At 40.8% G+C, this 27,293-nt stretch overlaps 1 protein-coding gene across 1 annotated transcript in view; it reads left to right on the top strand.

Moving 5' to 3' along the window:
- Nucleotides 1-26,873, top strand: part of LOC106963979 (receptor-type tyrosine-protein phosphatase U-like) — a 105,345-nt gene extending 78,472 nt beyond the window's left edge. The window contains exons 20-30 of the mRNA XM_015059189.1: nucleotides 3,971-4,007; nucleotides 11,266-11,363; nucleotides 11,721-11,837; nucleotides 11,986-12,140; nucleotides 15,460-15,595; nucleotides 16,871-17,020; nucleotides 19,284-19,598; nucleotides 21,805-21,930; nucleotides 25,527-25,684; nucleotides 26,018-26,153; nucleotides 26,784-26,873. Coding sequence (XP_014914675.1) covers nucleotides 3,971-4,007; nucleotides 11,266-11,363; nucleotides 11,721-11,837; nucleotides 11,986-12,140; nucleotides 15,460-15,595; nucleotides 16,871-17,020; nucleotides 19,284-19,598; nucleotides 21,805-21,930; nucleotides 25,527-25,684; nucleotides 26,018-26,153; nucleotides 26,784-26,846 — 1,491 coding nt within the window. The 3' untranslated portion in view covers nucleotides 26,847-26,873. The remainder of the gene's footprint in view (nucleotides 1-3,970; nucleotides 4,008-11,265; nucleotides 11,364-11,720; nucleotides 11,838-11,985; nucleotides 12,141-15,459; nucleotides 15,596-16,870; nucleotides 17,021-19,283; nucleotides 19,599-21,804; nucleotides 21,931-25,526; nucleotides 25,685-26,017; nucleotides 26,154-26,783) is intronic.
- The last annotated feature ends 420 nt before the right edge of the window (nucleotides 26,874-27,293 follow it).

The raw sequence follows: 27,293 nt of genomic DNA, 5'->3' as shown, positions 1-27,293 counted from the left end.
CATGATATGTTTGACTGAAGAAACATATCTCATAAAGAATCAGACATTTCCTGCATGATTTTTAAAGAGTCTAACTGGTCTTCCTCAGTAGGGAAGATGAGAAAGACTGTGGACGTCAGTTTCTGTGTTAATGCCAAGACTGTTTCCACTCTGTGTATTAATGCATACTCAGGTGTAGTTGGTGTTTGATCTACTAACATAGACAATTATTAGAGTTTTTAGAGGGAGTTTGATATGTTCACAGACTTCAGCACCAGAGGTCCGCTGTGTATCCAAACCAGGAGCCACATTAACCAAATATTTTCCGTCTTTGACGGCGTTTATAATCGGTTAGTTTGACAGATTACACACACCTGAAGAATTGGTTCAGACAGTTTCAACTTAACATACACAGAACATAGTAGAGGTCATTAACTCAGTCAATAAGAGAAAAACATCCATCAGAGTTTCATCTCTGATCTGGACACTGAGAGCTGACTGTGAGCTCTGGGCAGCTGAACCGCTGATGATCCTCCCGCTCTGGCCTTGGTTTGCACCATCAGGTTACGATCAGAGAGTCTTGCCAACTCCTGCTTGAAATGTTTCCTGATTTCCAAACTCTGTCACCGCAGAGAAAGAGTTAAGTATACTCAGCAAATAATACTCGATATGGATTATCTGCTCAGCTTCTTGAATTTTAAGCAAACAGAATGAAAATGAAATACAGTTAAATGTAATTTCAAAAACTGATGTGTAAGAATAGATGACAGGATTTTGTTTGATGCCGTTTGTCCAATCGATGGGCCACATAAAGGTTTAGTACAATCTCTGCTACAAACTTTTAAAAGCTAGTTTTACTTGATGAAAGACGTTTCTTGTTATTTACGCCATGAAATCTCTAAAGGAAATGTGAAGTCATGTGTCATATTCTGTCTTTATGATGGGGAACAGATGCTGTATAATATTCACAGCTGTGTACACATTTAAACTACAACAGATTTTTTTTGCTGAATTTTCTGACAGAATTCTTGATGAGGTGTAATTCTCTCTCCATCCACACAAACATCTCCCCAGGAGGCCCTTTTAGTTTAATAACAATAATAAATAATTTAGACATGTTGGAAACTGAAAACAAGTGTCAATAAACTTAGATATAATACACTGTAATAGGCGTGTGTATTTTGGGGGAGATTTCCTTGTAGTGTGTCCTTCAGCTCCGGCGGTCTTTCATGTCTGCTGTTGCTGTTTCTGTGGATCTGTTTAAACTCGGAGCGCTGCGTTGGACCCCGCAGGTGTTCTCCCGTTTATTTCTGCTCAGAATAAGAGACGTTAGAACTCCGCCTGAAGTTCTCCTGTGCTCTCAGTGAAAACGACTCAAATTTCTCCAGGTACCCGAGTCGTTCAGCGGTAATGAGAGCCGATCAAGCTGCAGCCAGACCACCAGATCAGCAAGCAAAGATTTTTATTTTTATTTAGTTTCTCTTTCATTTTCTTTGCATCCCATACACCATGCTTTACCTTTTATCCTCATCAATCTATTGTAAATTCTTCATTGTTGCCTCATCAATTTGCATGCTGTTGGAAAATATGGTTGCCATGGTGACAGGCAGGAAACTGATCACCTCTGAGAAACTCCGAGGCGAGAGATGCCCCGTGGGAATAGAGATGGGTGCACTCCTTCACAAAGACGCCGATCAATCCGCTCCTCTTTCCCTGGCATGGCGCTGATGGAATGTCATTTGCGATGCGGTGTGGTGGAGATGTGCACACGGGTTTCTGCAGATGCCTTTAATTATTAGTAAAGAGACAGTGCCGCTATCTGGACATGAGGGATCCGGCTCTGCATTCGCCACACGGACCTCACCTGCTGTTTTCCTTGCATACTGTATCATAATTTCAGTAATGTGAAGTGGAGCAGGGAGGAGGCAGCCCAGTCAGTCAGTGCCATTCAGGTGGAGTTAGTCCCCAGGCTGAAGATCCCTCACTTGTCAGCGGCACTCTAATCAGCGGCTCCGGCGAGACTTGGCACACTTTAGAGATGCATTTCGCCCTCTGCATACGTTATGACCCGAGGCGGAGAACGACACACTGTTTGTTGAAGTCTGAAGAGCGGAGATGGAATTACAAGTATTTGCATTTCATGCTGGTGGTTTATAAACCAGGCTGTGAGTTTGACTTTCAAAATGCACAAAGAAGAAACGGAACGAGAGACAAAACAGACACCGCAGTCAAATTACTGAAAGCTGCATTTAAACTCAGGACTGTCCATTATCTCAACAGAAGTTTGAGACAAATATCCTTAAAAAGTCTAGACTGGTGAAAACCACTTTATTCTTCAGTTCACTTTGTCCAGAAGGTCTGGGCCACTGGCTGGCAAGAAACGATTACTTCCTGGAGGCGTGGCCTCTGTGAAAGTTTTAAATGTTACCTAATCTCTAACATTTGTACATGATATACGTAATATGCAAGTTCCACGCTATGAAGCTTACCACAGATGGCCTCCACTGTAAACAACCATCCTCCTCTGAAGAGAGAAGTCCTGATCCAAACGAGACGACTTCATGTTAAGTCAGTGTTTGGAAGTGTGACCAACACTGACTGAACGGCTTTGTTCACTTCCTCTGCTGCCATTGTTAAAACTACAGGCAGATTATAATTTTAAAACATTACAGAAATTCACAACTTCTCCTTCTGTTCACTGATTGGCTTGGTAGAAATTTTACCAGCGAAAATCCAGATAAAGGCTCTAGTTAGTGGTCTTTATTGATCAGTGAATAGACATAAAATATGGAGGAGAGAAGGGAAAACATGCAGTAAATTACCAAGAACAATCAAACTCAGGACAACCACATCAAGGTCTGCTCCCCCTGCACACGCTCCGCCAACTGAGCCACCCGGTTTCCAATCACATTGCTATAAAAAAGTCAAAACGAAACAACCTGTGCCAAACTGCAGCATCAGATGGCACCCTTGTCTTACATATATTTTTTGGCTGAGGGTCCTCATCTACATAGACCTCAATTCCAGACATTCTCTAGATTTCCCAACATCGAGAGAATGTAGGGACCTCCATGGTCCCCACCTCCAGTAGGGAGGCGTCCATCCTTCCATTGTCTACACCTGCTTATCCGACCAGGTTTGTGAGACAGATGGTGACTATCTTCAGTGGCCATTAGGGGCAAGAGACGAGGGACACACTGGAAAGGCCAGCAGTCCAACACAGGGCAGCATAGAGACACACAACCCTGCAAACTCACACTTATATCTACAGGTAAACGGTGAAATTGTCCCTGCAGAGAATCCACACATGAACAAGGAGAACATGCAGAAAGACTCCAGGCTGGGATTCAAACCCTGCTGGCCAACGGTGCTAACAAAAACCTCACTGCTGTACATCATAGGCAGATTCTACAGAAACTACTCACCATAAAGTCATTTTTTTAACAGTTTTACTTCTATTTTTAGGGATTAGTTTGGCTTACAGACTTAAACTTTACATCATCTGCTAAAAAATAAACCTTAATGTATACATGAAACTATAGTTTTAGATAAATTATCATCTGTATTCATGTACTCCTGTTGCTCCTGTTTCTCCATTTGGCATTTTTAAGCTCTACTTAACATCTGGTCTCAAACCACCACCATGACATTGAAAATCTTTCTACTTTTTTTTTGTCCCCCAGTCTTGAGATTTTGATCAGGTGTCTACTTGAATTAATGACATTTTTCTGTGCATTACAATTCAAGTGTGATCGCTCATCCAGAGCCGCAGCTTTAAAGGTCGTCCAGAGTAATTCTGGTGGGTCAGACGTCCTTGTGCAGTTGATAGAGTAGATTAGTTCCAACAGACGGCCTGCTGGTGAGAGGCAGAACATGAAATTGAACAGATCAGCAAAATCAAGTTCTGCCGTGAGATTATCAACCAGTGAATGAATGAAAGCCTCATTATAATCTGTGTCTGTAGTAATTATTACCTTTTTCTCCCACACAGGGTTACCAGCGATCCAACCATTTCATTGCCACTCAAGGTGAGTACTTGGCTCAAGAACTGTTGTTTTCTGATTTGGAAAATGAGTTTGTGGAATAATTAAATCATGAGCAACACGCTGTCTTTTGTTGCGTCACACAAAACATCCGGGTTTCAACTGTAAACAGTCAATTTCCCACGACTACGATAAGAACTCCCCCAAGAATCTGTCAGAGACTGTACGGGCGTCAGCTGTCGCCGTCTGTGAAGCTCTGCTCTCACCTCTCTCCTCCCTTCCATCTGCATGTGCGGCGCAGAAGACTTTCTGATGTCAGACTGAGACGGCGCACCGGTCCAATTCCCCCGAGCCGCACCAAGACAGGAAAGACAGCAAGACACGCTCTTTATTCTCTTCTTGCTCTGATCGTGTTTACTCGCGGAGCGTGGGATTTTTTTTTCTCCTGCTCTGTAATTTTCCCTCTGATTTCTTCCCGTCTTTCACTTTGGTCTCAGTTCTGTCACTTCCCAAAAGTAACCTCGCCAAAACGACGCACCTCGTTCCGGATCTTTGCTCTCATGGCGCAGGGGAATGAGATGCAGAACCTGTTAGCTTTCTCACAGAGGAAACCAACGCGATTACTAGACAGCAAAAGGATTCTGACGTAGGACAGGGCAAGCCCAGTGGAGCGATCGGCGGTGCAATGTCCGATGATCCTTTTAGGGGAATCAATGTAGAGAAAATCATGTAGAGAACAAGTTAGATGGGCACCATGAGAGGAAGAATGAAGTCATCAATCAACTCCCAGTGCAAAGAGCTCTCATGTTGACCTCAACAGCATGCTGACGATGCTGTGGTGTGTGTGGGGTGTGTGTAGAACCTCCTGGTTTTAATGTGACTGTACACCAGGTGCTTGTGGCGAACAGCATCATCAGTTTCAGCCTGCTGCCCCTTTCTTTTCCTGGATCTAGTAAAATGTTTAAAACGCAGCGGAAGCTCACGTCGATCATACAGACATCATATCAGCAGCAACACACCTTACAGTCACAGAGTAGAAAAAAACAGAAGATGTTAGAAATGCATATCTGCCGTCATGATAAATCCCAACCATGAAGCTCCGTCTTCATGGTTGTTTACAAAGATGCAATGTTCAAAAAAAGACAGGATGCTGATGTAGCAACCAGAATCCAGCAGCTCTGAAACTGACCGTCTGAAACCGGGAGGAGAATTTTTAAACCTTCCTGTTATAAAATCACCAAATAGATTTCACTATCCTAGAAAACGCGTGAAAGCTTCATTTCTTGTAGAAAAATGGTCGTCTTCAAACCCAGATTACAAATGGTCCATCTGCCATTTTCCTTGGCATGTGCTCAGCTTTTAGTAAATGGTGCTTAGTCATCTCTCTGTGGATTTCACAGTGTGGGAAACACAGCTTGATCTCTAAAAAGGTTTTTGATTTACTTAATGTGTAAGCCTTATAACTCTGATATGTCATATGTTAAGCAAAATGTTGAAGACTGAAGTTTCTTCTTCTCATGTTTCACTGAGAATACTCTCTGTCTGCACTCATAAAGATTCTATGCTTTTATCATGTGCAAAGCTTGAAGCATCTCCAACCGATGGACTCATGTACTCAGCAGCACCTATAACACTCATTTGCATACAGTATCAAAATTGATCTCATTGGGTATGAAAAAAGTCCCTAAAATTTCCATTACACCTTGTAGATTTTTTTATTTATTTCTTTTTTCTTTTTATTTCCTTTATTTACCAGGTAAACCCCGTTGAGGTCCAGATCTCATTTTCAAGAGGGACCTGGGAATATTCAGCCAATATTGAAAAAACACAATTTAGCAATTGCAGTGTTTCAATTCTGTAAGAAATGCAGTTAAAATCACTTTAATAAATTTGTTTATGTGACAAATCATAAATAAAGCTCACCATCCACCTCCTACCTCTTCCTTTTGTTTTGTTTGTCATTTCTGCCAGTAGTAACATCTGGCTGTTGACCATGTGAAAAAAGTGTTTCCATTGCAGTTTTTTGAAATGCACTGATTTTGATAACTGACACACCACCTCCACCTAGCACAAACATTATTTTTATCGGAAAAACAAATTTACAAATTTAATTCCAATTGGTACGATTTTAAATTCAGTGGAAATGCAGTTAGTGATGTCATTTCTGTCATTTCTGCTAACATGTTCCTTAACAAATATAATAAGTTAGAATGTAGCTGAAATCCTGATAAAAGAGTTATTCATTTATTTGTATTATGTTAACAGCAAAAAATATTTAAAAGAATTATAGACAGACAACAAATTACACCTCTGTTTTTTTTCTGCCTCTGAAAAATCTCTACTTAAGTGAAATGAAGTGAAGCTGCTGATCCATTTTTGTGCTTTTAGACATATTTCTAGTAATAATTAAAAAAATACTTCATGCCAATAACTAGAATGAGAAACAGCTAGACCCAAACGAGATAGCAGTTTGTAGAATCTAGATGGATTCTTTTCTCCAAAATGTGGCCAAAGTTTGGTCCTTCACAGCCACCATTCCCTCCTCAAACCTTAACGTTGTTAAAATGAGCCGCAGTCAGTTCACGCTCCAAAATTAAAGGTATCTTTCAATATTAACTCCACTCACAATTTCTAACAGTTTAAACAGAGTCATCTAGAACCCTGATCATTTTATCCTGAAGGATTTAAGAACGTCGCCAGCAGTCTGGTGTCTGACAGGAACCAGTGATCAGATCTGTGTCGTAATGTAAAAAGCGTCTCTGAACAAAGCCGTGCGTCTTTGGCCTCTGAGTCTCCGGTGTTTGTGTAGCGCTGCAACACACAGCGAAACACAAGAGTGTTATTAAGGGGGAGCTTAGCCAAGACTTTTCTAATCCTGACAAGTTGTAAAACCAGAACAGAGAAACAGAACTGATTTCTGTCAGAGGGGGAACAGAGAAAGGAGATGCGTTCTGCTCAGGGATATTATTAAAAGTGTCTGTCCAGCAGAGATAAGGTTACAGGAGGTTTTTTTTCTTTCTGCTCTCTCTCACACAGGGCATGCATCCCCATGCCTTTCACATGTCTTGATTTTCTGGGAGTTTTTCATCATTTATCTCAGCCCTGCCTGCACCGCTCTCCCTCTCCATGCAGACATGCCCGCAGGTTTATTAGGCTGGTTGTGATCCGAGAACTTTAATAATGCCGGGTCCTAAGCTGAGGCCGCGTTGACAGGATTTCCCTAAACAAAGCAAGAAAACGGCTGCTGGTGAACTCATTTGATGTCAAAGTGGCTTTGCAACATTTAGCAATATGAGAAAGGTTTCATCCAAAATGCAAAGACAGATCACTGGGAGGCTGGAGGCTCTGCTAAGCATGCAGCTGGTTACCTCAACATTTTAAGAGGAGTCCTCTAGTACTGCCAGTTAAAAAGAGATGTGAGGCAGTGTGTGGCCCCCCTTCAATGTTTGAGATGCTCAAACCAACTTTACTTCAATACACAGACAACCTGAGTGAATATACTCTGCAGTTTTCAAGCATTGATTTTATTTATCAGGGGGAAAACAGTCCCCATTTTTAAAAACTGAAAACTTCTTTTGCCAAAAAGTGTTTATGACTGACTGTCAGTACAATGTTCTTTTTTCTTAAAGTATATTCACCTCAGCCCCGTTTAATCCAACTCTAGTTCGCTTGTCTATGAAATCTGATGCATTCGGAGAGGTGTGAACGTGTCATCAAACTCTGATTTGGGTCAAAAGATTGAACTCCACAAACCTCGGAGGTTTCTCTGTCGTTTGCTTTGGTGGTTTTTGTGCGGCGCCCCCACAGGTGGGGAGGGGAACAGATTGGTAGAAGGGTTCAGTTCATTTGACAGTTCAATGTGACAGAGAGCTGCAGCAGCTGAAAATGGAGCAAATGTTGCAACTTTGGTCTCCAGTCGAACAAAGTCTACTGGACAACCAGGTGTGAAAACAGCCATAGATACTCTGCTGCTTACACACCATGTGCAACAGCTTCCACACCTTCTGAAAGATTTCACATTTGTCAGAGAATATGTACCAAATATTCTGTGGACCAACAAGACAAATGTGAATAGGTGATAAATGTTGAATGTTTGATAAATAGAGTTGCTAGTTTAAAGCCCATAGAACCACACAGAGAGTCGAGATGCGCTAAGTAGGCAATAATGAAAAGGTCCTTTAGTCAACTTTATGTCATTACTGAGGTTCCATATTGATGTCTTGACTAGGAACACATGTACATGTATGTCTATATGTGTATGTGTAGGTGTGTGCGTGTGTGTGTGTGTGTGTGTGTGTGTGTGTACTTATAATCACACTTATAGTATTTCAGTATTTTGTCTGTCTACTCCAATAGCCAAGCAACAGCATTTCCGTTGTGCAAAGACAATAAAGTCTAAGTTTACATTTTTTTTCCCTTCATAAATAAACTCACAGCTTGTGAAATGTTATTTGTATTTGCCCGCGTTATGTTTCTCACCCGGTTTCATTTTTAGTTCACACGACATAAAAAGTTGAAAACAAGAAATCTGGAAGCACCTTTTCACGCCACCGTGTTCCCCAAACATCTTCATACTTTCTTCCCTCTCATTTTCTCCCATGTACCACAAAAGCACACTCTGTCTGCACAGCGTCATGAAGCTGTCGCCTGCCCCTCGCTCTCTCTCTCTCTTCAACCCTGATATGATTCAGAATTTTTTGCATACGCGTACGGTGAGCTCCAGGTGGTCGGCTTTGGCGGCGGGTTCAGCTTGATTTGTTGCATCATGGATGAGCCCTCGGCCAGCTTTGGGCAGCAGGTGCTCTGGGCCGACCCACTATTATGTCCAGAGATGAGGCAGAGGAGGTGTGAATGAGAGCGGCTCAGTCTCTGAGGGAGGAGAGAAGCCGGCCTGTGCCCTGCATACTGATTCACCCAGCTGCTTGCCAGGGCTGCACTTCGCCATCCATCTTCCAGTTCGCTTCGTCGTCCCTCTGGCATGTGCGTTTGTGCTTTTCTCCCGCTATTGAAAAATTAACAAACCATACTGCTAATACACATGGAATCTCCTGCATTGTTGGATAACTGTGAAGAACGACGGCTGGAGAAATAGCAGCCAGATCACTTTGAGTTAGTTTCCCATGTGAAAACACACACAGTAGAGGCTTTGGCTGGTCCCTGGTCGCTTTCAGCCAATGCAGGCTGAGCTCTGATTGGCTCATAAAGACAGATTAATGTTCTTTGCTTTGGGAATGTCATGTCACCCCCTCTTGTTTTCCTGTTGTCCTCATACAGGGACATGCAGAACTATTTATGCTCATTAGATGAGAACCAACCAAGGGATTTACTGAGTTTGAGTAAAACATATATTCCTTCAAATCCCATCCAATTAATAAACAGCAATTAAATTAAGGTATTCTGTTTATAGAACATCAGCAACGTAAAAAACAAACAAACAAAAAAAACAAGAAGTACAGCGGCAGTGATAACTAAAGCAGATTTAATAAGCAGCAATGCCAAAAATATATCCAACACCCGGTTTCAAGACCAGGCAGCTAAATAATAACAGTAAGAAAAAATGTAGACATTTAACCTTCATAACCAGAACAACACACATCATCGTACATCACAGTCTTAGCCACACAAGCAGATCTTTAATTTAAGGGGTGAACTCTGCTCTGTCCATCAACATCAGCTTCTCCGTTCTAAAACTCACTGACAATAAACCTCATTTCATCAAGCTAGAAACATAAATTCAGTCTTACCTTTAACATGGGTTATGACCATAAAACATCAGCCAAGTGGAAACTTCCCAGTTTCCACTTGGCTCAGAAATCTGTTTTTCTGGATCTTCTCAGTTGGCTTTGTGATTTTTGTAAATCCCACTGATTCTTTTAGTTCTGATGGTTTTGTGAAGCAGTTTTCACATCCACATGGACTAATGATAATACTGAAATGCTTAATAATTCATTAATTAGTTTTTTAACATCTGATACACTGATTAATTGCTTTTATAAGCATAAAAGAATAATTTTTTAAAATATGATCAATCTTTAACATGATCTCTCACTGTTTTTAAATGTATCATACCACTATTCTGCTGTGTAAGCTGATTACTTCAGATTAGAGAATGTGTATCAATGTGTGGTTGCATTTAATAACTTAAATATTAGCTTAATATGACCAGTTTATCACTAAGAAGTAGTTTTGGTAGTTAAGAGTTTTTCTTTATTAATTTTGTAGTGTATAAAAAGCAATGTCCTGAAATATTTGTTGAAGTTCTAAGAAGAGTCGATCTTTACTCCATCCCTGGTTTATATTTACTTATACATATTACTTTCCTGCCACTTCAGAGCTGTACACTACTGTTCATTGCTCTGTCACATAAACTCATGATAAGATCCAGTAATATTTATGGCATTACTACATGAGGGTGTGAATACCGTTGCTCGGCATTGCTGAGGTTTGTACATGCAGTTCGGGAAAAGAGAAGCTTCTTGTTTTCTTTGACTTGGCTAGAAGAAGAAGAAGGCGGGTCTTTCTGACAAGTCTGTTTCAGACAGAGAGGAACTCCAGTGCAGATCTGAAGTCGTCTTATTCTCCTGCCACTGCAGCGTGTCTTACTGCCTACTTCAAGTTTCTGACCAGATACACAATAGTTGTTGATCACAACACCAGCAGAGATTCAGCCTGAACAAAGCGACTCCCACAGCAGGGCTTCCAGAACAGAACGCTGGAGTTTGGTTCTGGCGTTCCTGAGAGGGGACAAGTCTCTGGAAAACACAACCTGTTTGTAGAAATGAATGGATACAATGTGGGCTGTGTGTGTGTGTGTGTGTGTGTGTGTGTGTGTGTGTGTGTGTGTGTGTGTGTGTTATGTTTGGCAGAACAGTCAACATGACGGAGTAGCCTGAGATATTACAGAAGCCGTGGCATAATGAAATCAATGGAAGTGTGGTCTTCCCTGGGTGGGTGTGATTTGTGGCGAGCGGCCGGCAGCCGGAGACGCCGACATGCGAGGCTGTTTGTACGCCGCCTGTGGATTTGTGGCTGCATTAAAGTGGCATTCCTCCCCACAGCGGAAGACGAGCAGAGAGCCGCCGATAGTTCATGAATGATACATTGTTGCTCCGCTGGCTGCCGTGGATTACACTCTCTGCCTCTACACTGATGGTTATTGCTACTATTTCCTCTGACTTATGTCTCATCTCTCCACCTCCCTCATCCTGCTCCATCACTTCCTCTCTTTGTCGTGTTTTTCTCCCTCCCGCTCCGCCTCCACCACCTGCATTTCCACCGTCTCCCCACTGCCTCACCTCTGCAGGCCCCAAGCAGGAGATGATCTATGATTTCTGGCGGATGGTTTGGCAGGAGAATTGCTTCAGTATTGTCATGCTCACCAAGCTGGTGGAAGTGGGCCGGGTACGTTTCCTTGACCTCTGACCTTGATCAGGGCGTCTGCACAGCCTTAAAATATCTTAGGTTCATGTATCTAAAATTAGGACCTTAAAACTTTTTAAATTCATTGAAAGTTCTTAAATTTGGTCTTGGTATTGTAGGAGTTAAGGTTGTGGAGCGCCATATGCAGTGTAAAACAGCAGGATCCTCCAAACATTGCCTTTTTTATTTTTTTTTACTGCCAAAGTGACATTTTGTCCAACAAGATCTTAAATGTGACCTTGTCAAATCTGTATATACTTTGTCATTAGATACTGTAACTAGTCTACATGATTCTGCCATTATTTGCCAAATGTATTGAAATAATTTTGAATTGTCCAGATGAAGTGTTTTAAGTACTGGCCTGAAGACACTGAGCTGTACGGCGACATTAAGATAACGCTACTAAAGACGGAAACCCTGGCAGAGTACACAGTCCGCACCTTCGCCATGGAGCGGGTGAGTCATGTCATTATTTTTAATAGAAACTCTCATCATGTCTGCTGAGTCTGATCGCCTTGCTAACATAATGCCAGACTAACTGGTTTCTGTGTGAGACCACTACTGGTCATTTCTTTACCTGCTGTGTTATATGACTGGTTTCCAGAGAGGCTACCCTGCTAAGCACGAGGTGTGCCAGTTCCACCTGACCTCCTGGCCTGAGCATGGCGTGCCGTACCACGCCACAGGCCTGCTGGCCTTCCTGCGCCGGGTCAAGGCCTCCACACCCCCCGATGCTGGACCTGTGGTCGTCCACTGCAGGTACGTCTGTCTACCTTCACCGTTCAGTTCCAGCTCATCCAACAAATATAGTAAAAATAACTTCAGTCAATAAACGGTGAGGTTTCCACCTGCTGGTGTCATTGATGGGGGTTTCACAGTGGACCCTCGGTAACACCAAACACACCTTAATATGCGTTAATATGGACAGTGGAACCTGTGTTAGTACTACAGCAGAAGCTAGCATTTACAGTCTTTCTTGTCTCCACTCTTGGAGTTTGAGCCAATCAGCGGCAAGGGAAATGAATGGTGCTCCTGGATTGGCAGCCTCGCAAAAGCCATAGTGTGTTGAGTAACATTGCACCGGAGTACTTCAGTTCCCCAAGTTGCATTTTCTTGACACAGAACAATCAGCAAAAAGGAAAATGATCAACAAATAACTTCGAGCTACGATCCACAGAAAACACCATGAATTAGATCAGTGTTTCTCAACCCTGGTCTTCACCGCCCCCCTGCTCTGCATGTTTTAGATGTGCCTCTATTCCAGAACAGCTGATTCAAATGATTGCATGACCATCAAGTACTGCAGAAGCCTGTTAATCACCCAGAGATACAATTCAGGTGTGTGGCTGAAGGGAAATACCTAAAACATGCAGGACAGGGGGGCGGTGAGGACCAGGGTTGAGAGACACTGAATTAGATGGTGTGATGGTTAGCGATGGTTAACACTATCACCTGTTCCTCTTATTACCTGTGGTGGCGCTACACCAACAACCGCTGAAGGAAACAACATAAAAACCTCCGAAGAAGACACTGAGCGTGACTTCCTTCTTCCCAAAATATAAAGGAGCATGGAGTGGAGAGTTGAAGGATTTCTCTTTTGTCTTTTGCAAAACAAAATACAACAAACTATTTCTAATTTCTCCTGCTACCTGCAGACTCACACAGTTGTTTTGATTGTATTTACCCAGAATGCCCTGCGCTATAGTCCACTTCCTGCTTTTAGAGCGGTCTCCCGTCCGCTTGGTGTTTACCTATACATTCAAACTCTCTCTCACACACGGACACACACACACACGCACCTCATGCTGCACCCTAAGGACTGATTAATACTTTACATAATGACAAATAAAAATCTTATGTCTTTGAGTGGAAGAACAGAGACTGTCTGCAGTTGTTAATATAGGATGAGGTCAATGAATTAACGGTGTGCACTTTTTAAATCATTTTTGTTCTAAACTTTAGATTTTGGATCAAATATCCAGTCTTCTCAATTAAACTTAAACAAGTGAAGTCCAAGCCAAGTCATAACTGAAAATTTTTTCAAGTCAAGACCAAAGTCATAACAGTCTTTGGTCTATTAATAGCAACAGTAATGACACTTACTGTTAATGAGTAATAATAGTAGTGACTTACAATAGTAATGACTTGAGTCCACACCTCTGATTTTGAGCTGTTAACATATTTCACCACTGATGAGTCTGTCATACAGTAACAGTAGTCAGTCAGAGGCCTTTTTAGATTTGTTGTGAGACTGACTGCTACTGGAGATCCTTCCTGCCCACAGCATCTCCAAACACAACGACTATTTGAAGTTACAGCCTTTAATTTCCCTTTGGGATAAATAAAGTATATTTGAATTGAATTGCCTGGTATTTAAACTCTCCCTATATTTATTAAATATTTTTTCTGACTTTCCATTTGTTTATTATACCTTCTTTGGTCTTGGTTTGTCACAGAGATCCTCTAAATAATACATAAGCTGCTGGTTGTAACGTGATGTCGTGTAAAGACGAGCCTGCGAATAATAATAATAAAAAAAAAAAAACAGAAAAAGTGAAAGCTAAGCTGCTATAAACTCCTCCTGCCAATTGTGAGTTGTTCAGGGGAGCCATCTCGTAATAAGCCATCTGCATGAGTAATATACTCAACATTCATGCAAATCATTTTCTCACACGGAAGCCGACAGTTCATTAAGTCTGCAAAAAAAAAAAAAAAAGAGTAGGACTTAGCGGTTCTGCGGTTGTACTCCTCTGCAGAACAACAGGCCCATTTTCTCCACGTCTTACACAAACACAACGCCATGACCTGCTGCCTGTCAGTGGAATTACATCCATGTAGCACTAATGATGCAGCCTGACAGTCAGATATGGATCTGACAGCCTGCATAGCAAGCAGTGGGTGTGATGAAGAGTTCAGCATCGGGTGGATGATCTGACGCAGGAGAACCTGGAATCGGTCAGAGGCAGCAGCCACTCTTCATCATCATCATCACCATCATCAGAAAGTGGCTTTACGTGGAGATGTCATCTTCATCATGTCTTCTGAGAGCTGCTGGAGCCTGGCAGGTGGCCGGTTCGCTTCCTTCAGCTCGGCTGGCTCAAAGGAGCAGCAGCCTGGTGTTTCCCTTCTGGGTCCAACTGAAACTAAACCACGTTTCTCCGTGTTTATGACCCAAAATTCATCATCCATCTGCCCATGTTACACATCGCCTGGAGTAAAAAGAGAAAAAAATTAGCTTGCAGAAATCATAAAATGTGCATTGTGCTTATTTAAATTATTGTAGCTTTTTTTGTCTTGATTGAAAAACACCAACATTTTATTTCTCTGATTTTTGATTAATGTACATATTTATTGTTTGTGTGAATATTTAAAGATGTCAACAAGTAAATCACAAAGTGTTTAAAAATGAAAATATCTATAGCTGGAACCAGATATTTACATAAACCGACTAAAAATACACACTTTTTTTCTCTCTGTATGAAGTTAAATCTGACCAAACTTCTAGTTTTAACTTGGTTAGAATGACCAAAATTGATTTTGATTTGCTAAATGCCAGAAAACTTTAAATATTATCTTTACATTTTTTTTTTAGATTTTTTGCAACTTTCCTTGAATTAAAAAGTTTTCATACATTCCACACTGGTTGGCCTCCTGTTAGGACGTCTCTGTTAATCTATACAAAGTTTGAGGAAGGAAACACAAAAGATTTGACACACGTTTGTCATACAATTTAAAAGATAATTATTTGTGGTACTGACCCAAATGTATGTAAACTTTTGAACTGGAGGAAAGTGACAAAATAATCTCTAAAACAATATACACAGCAAGTTTTCTGGCATTTAGCAAAAATACATTTTTTTGGTAATTCTAAATAAATAAAAAATATTGATAAAAAATATTGACATTTTTTATCTTTATTTTCATATTTTAAAAAATTTAATAATCTTTGATTATATGTCTGAGATTTTTTTTCATAAATATTTTGTTTTGAAAGATGTATTCAGGATCCTCTCAGTTTGAACAGTGTGCAGCGGCTCATGTCCTCTCCTCTCCTCTCCTCTCCTCTCCTCGGTAACAGCATGGGCGCTGGCCGGACTGGCTGCTACATCGTGCTGGACGTCATGCTGGATATGGCCGAATGTGAAGGAGTGGTGGACATCTACAACTGCGTGAAGACGCTGTGCTCCCGTCGGATCAACATGATCCAGACTGAAGTGAGTGGGACGGCGGGGACGCTGTGGGATGGGCCCTGCTGATGGGTTTGACCCTGAAAATATGAAGCAACTGCAGAAACACGCTGGGGAATTTCTCTCGCTTCCATTTCAATGATCTTTATCCTCAAGAAAAGCGTTGGAAACAGTGTTCAGCTGTGTATGGATGAGCTCGAGTTTATTTTTTTAAAAATGGCTAAAATCTCATGTCTATATGTAGCTATTTTTTGTCCATAGACCCATTGACAGGTTGGTGTTAAAACACAATAATAACAGAATAGAAAATGGATAAAACATTAAAATCAATACATATTTGCATATAATCGATCTTGACATGCTTGGCTTTGCCAGAGCCAGTTTCTAAGTGAAAGGTCCCTGATGTCACTCTGACTTTATTCCAACTGTGGAAAGCAAGACAGGAAAAAGTAACTTGATAGAAATGGAGAATAGGCAACAAATATTTTTTTAAATTGAGGTAAAATCTTGATATTTTTGCAATGTTGCTCCAAGTTAAATTCTTTTGCCTATGTTTGTTTCTCCACTATTAGCACATTGTGGAGATATTACTTAGGGTTAATTGACAGCACTAAGCTCCTCCTCCTGGCTCTGATTGGTTGTTTTTGGTGTATTTCTTCATAAGGTAATCGATCTTTTCACAGATTATTTGTCTCATATTGTACATGGTGACAGTTTTAACAAATATATTAAAACATTGTTTATAAAAGCTGCACTCTGCAGCTTTAACAGGCCTGGAAAACGGCACGATAAAACCCAAAACATTTACATTCTTTTTCTATTAAACATGTATTTCAGCTGCAGCTCCATCCATGTTTGTGCAGACACATGAAAGCAGATAAATGTGGTGAACGCGGTCCGGTGCTGTGAATGTTTCCCTGCCTTTCTTTGTCCCAGTCTCCTGGTTAATTGCCCGACTCTTGATGTTATTGAAACGGCGCCTGTAGGCAGCATGTGGCTTTTCTGATACGAGTCCTGCACGTTTTTGTTTTCCGGGTCTTTTTTATTGACAGTCCTGTGCTTGGAAGTAAAGCGTAGGCACGGGGAATGTGAGGAGTTTTCTGACAGTTGACAACTATTCATCAACATTCGGCGGCGGTAATTAAATTGGCCATTGTTCACGGTGAGTGGGCCTCGCTGCGGCGAGCAGGGAGGGGCTGAACCTCTGAATACTGTCTGTCTGTCTGTCTGTCTGTCTGTCTGTCTGTCTGTCTGTCTGTCTGTCTGTCTGTCTGTCTGTCTGTCTGTCTGTCTGTCTGTCAGGAGCAGTACGTCTTCATCCATGATGCCATCCTGGAGGCCTGCCTGTGTGGAGAAACCGGCATCCCCGTGTCTGAGTTTGCTCCTGCCTACAAAGAAATGCTGAAAGTGGATTCTCAGAGCAATACCTCGCAGCTCAGAGAGGAGTTTCAGGTGACAGACATTCCCTGTTCAAACTAGATGGATTTGTTTTCTGGCCGTTTTTACCAGATTTCACTTGGTATTTTGTAACTCTTATATAATCCTTTATCATGGCAACATTTCTAAGCAACAACATTAAACAACATTAAATCGGCAATATTATGTAAAATCGAGCTTTACGTCATGTTATAATATTTTCTCATCCAAAACAAACCTGGAGTGTCGCTTTGAATCTTTCAGGTGTGTTTGAGAAATGTTTTAATCTCCACGGCAACCATTCTGTTGCTGTGGGTGAACATAGCTCTGCCTGTGAGACGCAGCTCCTCCTCTCACAGAGTGGTTCTCCTTCACTCAGATCCTTCAGACTAGCCAGCAGCAATTAGCAAACACCTGTTAGAATCTGCTGATCTCATTATAGGAGCTATTGCTCAGTGAAACTCTGGTAAAAACGTTGTTAAAGGGTTAATAGAGGAGCCATGTTATGATGACTTCCTGAAGGCGGAGTTTCAGGAAGAGCAGGAGTTTTTAAAGAGACAGCGGCCCAATTTCAAGGCATTAAATTACAAAGTAAATTTTTTAAGTCATATTTGATATATACAGCATTTTTATAGCAGCAGAAACTAACATAGATGATTGGGCTATAAATTGGCTGTGTGTGCCTGGAAAATACACAATACTGCCCCTTTAACAAGATTTCCTGATTAAAGTATCACAGGTTTGCATTTTACACTCTAAACGTGTTGATATACTGCTTTTAATGGCGTTTGGAAAGCAGGATAATGAAAAATGTTATTCTTGGCAAGAAAAGTCTGTGCTGCAGTGGGGTTTCTGAACTGCAGAATTTGCACTTCATGTCACTGCCAGTTAAAAGCCTTTATTAAGTCTCAAAAAGGAGGTTCTTGTATTGGTTCTAAGAATAGATTCAATGCACACCCTCATTTATGATGTTTGTCCTTAAATAACTGCTTATTGATTTATTTTAGTCTTGTGGATAAGTCTAAAATGTTCCAATTTATTTTATTTTCACTTATTTAATTCCTTTATTTAATTCACTCATCTCAGTTTAAAATGACCACACGTTTCACATGTTGATATAAACAAGTTTTGAATGAAAAGAATTTGGTGGAAAAGAAAAATATCTCATACAGTTTATCTCTTCTCTTGTACTGCACCATAAGCAGCTAAGCACCAATCATCCATATTGATGCATCTTTAAACACATACATGAATCAAGTCATACTCCATGTGTTTTTCTGAAGACTTGCAACACGTTTATGTTTATTTTTTCCTTTGAAACTTGACAGAAAAAAGACTGAAGAGTAAATTAAACAGCTGACCTGGTGGTAAATAGACATCACCAAACTTTTGTAGAGCATTTTCATTTTTTTAATGATTAAAAATTGACTTTAAATTCTGAAAGAAATGTATGTATACATTGTCAATAAAAAATATTTTTTTTAGCTGGCTTCATTTATTCCCCAAAAATCTCTGTAGTAAAACAATCAGAGCTACAAACATATGAAATGACCATAAAACCTCTTAGTGGACTTTTCTATTCACTAACTTTATAAGCTTTGTGTTAGTGACCTCTACAGTGACCTCTGAGTCTATTATTCTGTTGACCCTCCATGACTGATCCAAACATGGACATCAGTTTAAAGCCTAACTTTTTTATGTTGTTGTTTTTTTTAAGATAGAAAAGTATAAAATATTCAGACTAAACTGAGATTTTCCAGGGATTTTTTTTCTTAGTTTTTTTTTGCTGCTTTGAAACTGCCTGAGCTAGAACTAACTCTGACACCTCGTCCAAATCAGAGGAATGGAATTGAAATAATAATAATAATTATTTATTATTGTCCAACATAGTTTTTTTAAGTGGTAGAAAAACACTTATGTTTTAATACATCTAAGCAGTTTCCTTCTTAACAAACTGAAACACTTTAACATTTTCCAGACAGCATCATGGATGATACACATTACATTAATACCACATTAACACCAACGTTATTTATCACATTTATCATGAGTTATTCTTCATTCTATTTCTAACACATTTGCTCTGTTGTTCATCAGTGACTATGAATGCTTTCCTGGCTGTATGATTTAAGTTTGACTCATCTGGTCTTAAAGAGACAGTGCATCATTCACATTATCTTTTTAACCTGAATCTGGGACTTTATCATTTCATGTAAAATGTAAAGTCGTTTACCGAAAACAAACGTGTCCTTTTTAATGACCTCTCCTCCTCTTCTTCTCCCCCTTCGTTTGTCTCCAGACGCTGAACTCGGTGACTCCTCACCTGGACGTGGAGGAGTGCAGCGTCTCCCTGATGCCCAGGAACCGGGAGAAGAACCGCAGTATGGACGTTCTGCCACCGGACCGCTCCCTGGCCTTCCTCGTCACCACCGAGGGCGAGAGCAGCAACTACATCAATGCAGCGCTGGCCGACAGCTTCCTCCGACCCGCTGCCTTCGTGGTGACGCCTCACCCGCTGCCCGGCACCACCACCGACTTCTGGAGGCTCATATACGACTACAGCTGCACCTCGGTGGTGATGCTGAACCAGCTCAACCAGTCCAACTCTGCCTGGGTAAGATCAACCACTGACCTTAACTCAGTGTTTTACCTGTGTGTGTATCTATTTAAAGTAGCGATTATTTTAGTAATTGAGTAATCCATCAATTATTCTGATTATTAGTCAAGTAATCGGATAAAAAGTTGTCCCGGTTCTGCAGTGGCTGCTTATGCTAGTAAAAGAAATAATGAATTTATCACTTAAACTGCAATATGTTTCAGTCATCACTTTTAGTCTCCAGTTTGAAATATGACAAACTTTTCTTAAAGTGCAAAAACAGATGAGAAATGAAAGATTTCACATTAACGTTTAAAAATTCAAAAGCAAACTTATATTGGGGCATTAGTAAAACTCAGCCTTTTACATCACACTTTACTTTCATTAAACAAGAAATGAAATTAAAATCATGTGAATAAGTTTGTTCATACAATAAGTCTTTAAAATCATGTTGCACCATTGTCCTCCAACTACTTCCTGTTGTCTTCTTCTTTGTGGTTTGCGCCAGCGACAACTTCCTGTTGTTGATCATGTGATGCATAAAACATGTTTTTGTTGTAGCTCTGCTAAATAAACCAATTTCTAAACAGCCAAAAGAGCTCCTCATGCTAACACCAAAATATTTTATCGAAAAACGAGAGTTTTTGGAAAATGGCGAGTTCCATTAAGTGAATTAATTTTTAAAATGTCAAATTGTTTAATTATATTTTTCAATGAAAACACAGCTATTGAAGTTACTGATGCTGAATCTCCTCCAGCACCACTGCCTCCGGCTATCTGAGGTTAAGCATATATCAATTCTAAAATTTTTGTGTGAAAACTGGTTATTTATAGATTTTCTTTATTATATCTAATATATTTGAAAAAGAAATGCAGTTTGGGAAACTGAGATAACTACGCACAATGCTACTTTTCACTCTATTGGCTAATGTTTGTAAATCAGCCAATCCAGGAGCAGCATTTCTTCTTCTTGCCTCCAATAGGCTAACAATGTTGAAAAGGAAACTGTAGCTATCAGCTTCTGTGTTCAGACTACGATGATTTCCACAGTACGTCTTAATCCATCTTAAGGTATATGTTGAGTTTGAGCAGTTATTAATGAGTTAGATTCTCTGGTATTCACAGATCTTAGATAGTCGCGTGGGTTATTGTCCTTAAACTCCATGAATACGAAGTGAAACCAGCTGTAGCATGTCAGGACTGACGGGTGAGACAATGTGGAAGGAACCAGGAAACCTTCTCCTGGTTTAGGTTAACCTAAAGAGCTGCTGCCCTGCGTGACTCACAGCTCAGTCATCTTGTTGTTCTCCACTCTGCATTAAGGCCCCCCGTGTTTAATTTGCCTTCACACCATCGACTTGCTCTCATTCCTCCATGTTGGCTCTCGGGAAGGTTTGTTCAGGCGTCTCCCTATCGCCGCCCTGTCAGCGTGTCATGTCTCATTGCTGCTCAACATTTCCACCATGCCTGTCAGCTGCAGCCTGCCCTCCTTCCACTGTCACTCCCTTCTCGTCTCCTTCCCTCCGCCTCCCCGTGGATTACCAGTTTGCCCCTCAAATATTCGCTCTCTGGCTCAGTTTGTCCTCCTGAGTTGGTGGGAGGTTGGCGGGTGGAGGGAACACGGCTGTCTGTCTCCTGCCTGGATGTATAAATATTTATCTCTCTTTCTGCTCAATGTCACCTGCTAATACCCTTCTGTCACCGCGTCACCGCTATCACTTCCTACTCCAGGGGTCCTGAGCTCATCCCAAAAGTCAATGCAGAACATGTCAGCGGTTCGGCGGCGGTGCTGTTGTTGTTGTTGTTCCTTTGTGGGGTGGGAGGTGTATTTGAAGTGGGGGGGGCAATGGGGAGTCGCGTTTGGAGTCGATCCAGATTCTGAGCTGGCTCCTCGTCTCTCCTGGGTACAGTCAAGGTCTCCCACTTCATTAATTTATAATGTACTAATGGTAATGATTGGAACTCATGAATAATTCAAACCTGGAGGCTGATGCCGATGTGAAGAATTGTTCCCATCGTGAGTGCTTCTTTTTTTTTTTTGCTCGTTTAATTTACAGCGTCTGTTTGCAGGTAATCATTGTCATTTAGGCTAATTGTATCTGTTGTCAATACTCAGGTGTCTTGTAAGTGGCTTCCCCATCACTTGACGCTGACATAATGATTTGTTTTGTGGGCTAATGACCTGCTGCCTTCCCTCCCCGCCTCGCCTCCCTGGTCCTGTTAGCCTTGCCTGCAGTACTGGCCGGAGCCTGGGATCCAGCAGTTCGGCCCCATGACTGTGGAGCTCCTGTCCAGGACTGCAGATGACGACGTCATCATCCGACTCTTCCGGATTCAGAATATCACACGGGTAACTTGAATCAGCACTCAGATCTTTATTCAATTTAATTTTAGTCATTTCTTAGACTCTTTGTGTCGTGGTTTCATTTATTTCTTGTTTAATGTTTATACTGACTGTATTTATTGTGTGTATTGACAAAATGTGTGCAGTTAAGTCATTTTAATGTAAATGACTTGTATGTCTAATCTTTGTTTTTTGCTAGATAAATGTCTTTTTGTCCAGGGACGACAGATACAAAACAGCCTTTTGGCTAATTCTGGCACATTTGCAAAAAATTTTAATTAATGTGCATTGTCCCTACCTAATGAATTTCATTTAATTTGGGATATCACTAAAAGCAAAAATGTAGAGCATGTTCACATGTGCAAAGAGTGTTTGGAAATGTAGCATCCTAAAATTAAACTACAATATCTGACCAGAAAAAATCCCTACAAATGTCCTATTGGATAATTACTGAATGTGTGGTTATCATTCAGCTATCAACACGTTTTTTAACCCCAACTGTTTCAATGAGTAGCTTCTCATTTCTTAAACAGACCCGTTGAAACATCCTGAAAATATTTTAGTGGGTTTAAGAATGTTCAGATCACTGACCTGAGGCAGAGAAAACGTGATTTCAGAAACTACCAAAATTAAGTTGAGAACTGTCCAAAAACTGGAAGGCAAGTACAGAAACCTTATGAATCCTGAATGACTGTGATCGGCGAACTGAAGAATAACAACAGAAGAGCTCAAGGTTGTAAGGTGAGAGTGTTTCCACATGGATGGGAACCAAGGTATTGTGGGACTGTACGACTTTGTTGCTATAAGAAAACCACTAATCCGAGAGAAAAACTCTTCAATCTGCCAGGGATGACTGCTGATGACATGGGAATATTCTGAGATGACAACACCAGGATTCATAGGGCTCACACTGAGAAAGATTCAGGGTTCAGGGAGCATGAGACGCCATTTTCACACAGACTCCCCCATCATCAGTACAAGTTCTTGGTGAAAAATAAAAAATGCAACACTGGATGGAAATATTTCCTAATCCTCTCTAATCTTCGAGCATACTCAATTACTAATAGGAGAAATGTTAATCAAAACGCAAAATGAAAACGGAGACCTGTCAGTATTGTTCATGGTGTTACATCAAGAACATTTCAGCATTCTTTACCGTTTCCAGGTGTCTCTCATCTAGTCTCTTATCTCATGCCAACAGTCAGCCATCCCTTAGCGTGGCAAATCTTGACATAGATATAATTTATTTTATTTTATTTTTTTCACTTTAGAGTGTTTGAGCCACATGAGTATGCTTCTGGAAAACTCCTCAGAACAGCTTTCTGTTTTTTTTTTTTTTTTACATGGGCTAATTACCTTTTACAGAAGCCAGTGATTTCCTCTGTGACCTGATATATGCTAATGATGCTGATCAGGGAATAAAATGATGGTAGTTAACACCATACAGTCATTTTAAAGCTGGAGGTTAAAGACTGGCCTACTCAGCCTTCCAGTTCTCCTGACAAGAAGGGTAATATGACATTTACAGTATTTCTTATATGAAGTGTCCAGGACTAAGGATAGCAATGTTTAATCTATGATCAAACATTTTTTAATGGCTTTGAAAAATAAGCTGCAGTAGGAAAAGAACCGTCCAGCATCACCTTTTTACATATGTGATACTGTAACATAAATACAGTTACATTACATAAATGTTGAGATTAAAAATTATTTATTTTTATGAATAAACATTTTGCACTACAGTGTTTACAACTGAATAATCTAGATGCCATCAGAAGTGCGAATGCACTGTGAAACTACCATTATGTTTTAAATATGCAGTTGCAATATTGGACTTTGTGGTCCAGTTCCAGTTCATTTTTTCAATTTGTAACAGGAAATATCTGCCTTCAGAGCATAAATGGAACACAGCTTTGGTGAGAATAAGGACAAGATTAGCTGTGTTAGCATCTTTAGGACTGTCTATGGACGCATTATCATGGCTAGCTTACCTTAAAACTAGCTTTCCTCAAAGCTAGCTTCTATACAATTTCTGACAATCAGGGTAGCTCCTCTGAAACATCTTCATTTTCACTACAGCACCAGAAGAAAAATAAAAAAATATTTTAAAAATATTTTAAAATATTTTCAGTATATTTGTGTTGATATGCCAGTAGAACATGCTGTTGGCTAGCCTACTTCTACAGTCTCTGGCTTTGCATCTGTCTGTAGCACCATACCAGTTTGTGTTAGATGTACGGTCAGCAGGGATGCTGCAGATTATTACTCAGTTATAACAAAGCTGGAAGACTTCATGAGGTTTCAAAAATTAGTAATGATGTGTGACTTCAGAAAGTTTTATTTTCTTTGTAGCCAGGAAGAAAGAAATTGCAGATCTGAAGTGTAAATTAAAGGCATCACTTGATATGTCAGCCTGACAGTGTCAACTGCTAAAGCTGCTTTAAATGTTCACGTTCTCTGAGTTCAATAACGGTTTCGGTTAGAAGATAATTTAAATTTTTACCTTCGGAAATCAAGTACTCCAGCTCCTTGCTGCTGTGGGGGGAATTTAATTTGATTTCATTTATTTTCTGAGAGCTAATGACGCCTGTTGATGGTGAAATAAACTGCCGTGTGACCGGGGTCCCATCTCGGCAGCTGGAATGATTTCCAGCATAATAATACTACAAATAATTGTGAACTGCTTTAATTTTAGCATTGACTTGAAATAAATAGAATCTTCAGTTTCAAGCTCTTAAAGTTTTGACATTTTTACTGAGTGGGATATTTAAAACTGACTAGAATATTTGTTTGCTTGTGTGGCTGGTTTTGTCTTAACAGTTACGATGGAGCAGAACAGGAATGCCTGTTTACACAAATAAAAGGTTTATTTCAGTCTAATTCTTGATAAATTCTGAAGCTGAACGCTGTCTGACCTGCCGGGTTCAAACCTACCGGCCTCGACGTTAGAACACGTCATAGAGGGCATTCTGAAGAAACATATCGAGGCTGATTTTTGTTTAATTTTGCTGGATTGGAATATTACCCACATGTAAATATTGTTCATGAGCTGGCCAAAAATTTAAACTGAACATAATTCAGAAACCAAAAGAAACAGTGAAATAATCTTTGTGCCCTAGGTTTGAAATTGTGAAGCAGGCTTTGGCAACTATCCACCTCTAGGGAGCGCCATAATGGAGATTATTACCTTGAAAACAAGCTGATCTGGCTAACGTTGGGAGAGGACATGCAAAAATAAATTATTGAACAAGGAAACAAATAAAAATTAACAGATAGACATGCCTCCTCAACAACAAAACTACTGTTGGTGGGCAGGCCCCACATCATTGTTGCCATACCAACAGAGACCCCTGTGTTCTGCATGATCCAGACTTAAAATAATAAACCTATATTTGATAATGGAAATCTCACCAAGCCTGGATATATCCTGTGTGTTCTGGTTTATTTTTCTACTTGCTTAGTGGCTTCTCATGAGGACACAGTAAGAGTCCTGATGATCTTCTTCATTAGTTTATGAAGGATGCAGCTTTTATGTTGTGGGACTTCAAGGAAAGAACTGATTTCTCCCTCTTGCCCCCCTCCTCTTCCTCTGACTTGTGCAGCTGCAGGAGGGTCAGCTGGTGGTGCGCCACTTCCAGTTCCTGCGCTGGTCCCCGTACCGAGATGTTCCCGACTCCAAGAAAGCGTTCCTCAGCCTTCTGGCTCAGGTCCACAACTGGCAGCGGGAATGTGGCGAGGGACGCACCATCGTCCACTGCCTGTGAGTCTGCTGGTTCTCAGAACCGAGACGTATTACCGTCATAAAGGCCGGTCAAAACAACACATACTCTGTTCCCTGATCTCTTCGGCAAAATGTAACTCAGAGTACTTTATTCTGCAGGTCAGCATGTCTCACAGATTCCATCCTGCCTCCTGTATTTAAATGAGAGCTTTTCATTCATCTTCAAAGTCTGCCGTTTAGCCTCTTTTCTGACAGCATCCATGATCCCTGCTCAGTCAAACCGTGACATTCCCTTCTGATTTTTAGGACACCTTTTCTTAGGCCACTCATTGCGCTTTGCTGCTGTCTCTATGTCTGATCGTTTTGGAGCAGGAACGGCGGCGGTCGCAGTGGCACTTTCTGCGCATGCACCATGATCCTGGAGATGATACGACATCACAGCATGGTGGACGTGTTCTTCGCTGCCAAGACGCTGCGCAACTCCAAGCCAAACATGGTGGAGACCATGGTAAACCAGCATTAGTCTCCGTCGTCCATTGACGTTAGTGGATGTGGCTTGTGCGTCAGATTTATGGGCATACCAGAAACACGTAGGAAAGGTTCCGGCTTGGGACATTTGTATGTAAAAGAAAAAAATAAATAAATAAAGGAATTAATTGTGTTACAATTACTAACACATTGACACATCGCTGTAATTAATTCATTAAAATGAATGGGTTAAAGTCCCACCTCGAACATATACCTTTACATATATACTCTATACATTGTGATAATGCACTAACTTTTCATACACTCATTATCATTAATGTCATACTTATGGCTTTAATTTTTCTTCTTAAACATTCTTCTTTTAAAAGGTGTATTGATGAGAAAACACATCAATTCAACTAACTGTAAAAACAAGAATTGGGCTCACAATCTTGAATTCATGTTGTTTAATCTAAATGATCTCAAATATAATGTGGCTGAAGTAAAAATGCCACTGTTGTGACATTTAGCAAACAGAATCATTCTGATGACTCTGACTGACCAGAAACCCGAGATTTAACTTCAGACTGAGGAGATAAGATGTGAACTTCTGGTTTCAGCTGCATGGTGGCCGTTCAGAGCAAAGCCTGATGATTTGTTCTGCTTCCAGGAGCAGTACCGTTTCTGCTATGAGCTGGTCCAGGAGTACCTGGACTGCCTGGAGGTCAGATAGCGCCAGCTGCTTCCACGGCGTCCCTTCTCAAGGAAACGGCCAGGATCTGGGATCCCGCTTCCTGGATCTTTGCCTCATTAGTCCCTAACATACTGCTCTGGTTGGATCCTTCACCATGCCTGGATGAAAACATTATCAACCCTACAGACCTTAAGAGAACACTCAAAATAACTTCCCCCTCTCCCTCTTGATCCAAGCCGGCCTCTTCTGTGCCATGTAACATCTGCCAAACCAGAGGACTTTAACCGCAGAGCTGACTCCGTCTTCTACTCCTTACAGGATCTAAAGAGCTCCTCTGTATCCTGCCTTACTCTGAACAAACACTGAAAAAAGGAACAACAGTTGATGCCATTCGCCGGGTGATATTTTGTGTTTGTAACACTGTAAATGGTGCAATCTGCTGTTGGTGAACATCCAATGTCGTTCTGTACTGTATTTGAATTTCAA

This window comes from Poecilia latipinna, unplaced genomic scaffold (assembly GCF_001443285.1).
Source record: "Poecilia latipinna isolate Pla-1442-1.1 unplaced genomic scaffold, P_latipinna-1.0 Scaffold1609, whole genome shotgun sequence".
Taxonomy (NCBI): domain Eukaryota; kingdom Metazoa; phylum Chordata; class Actinopteri; order Cyprinodontiformes; family Poeciliidae; genus Poecilia; species Poecilia latipinna.
Note: the sequence above shows the minus strand (reverse complement) of the source record. Positions and strands in the feature narration are given on the sequence as shown.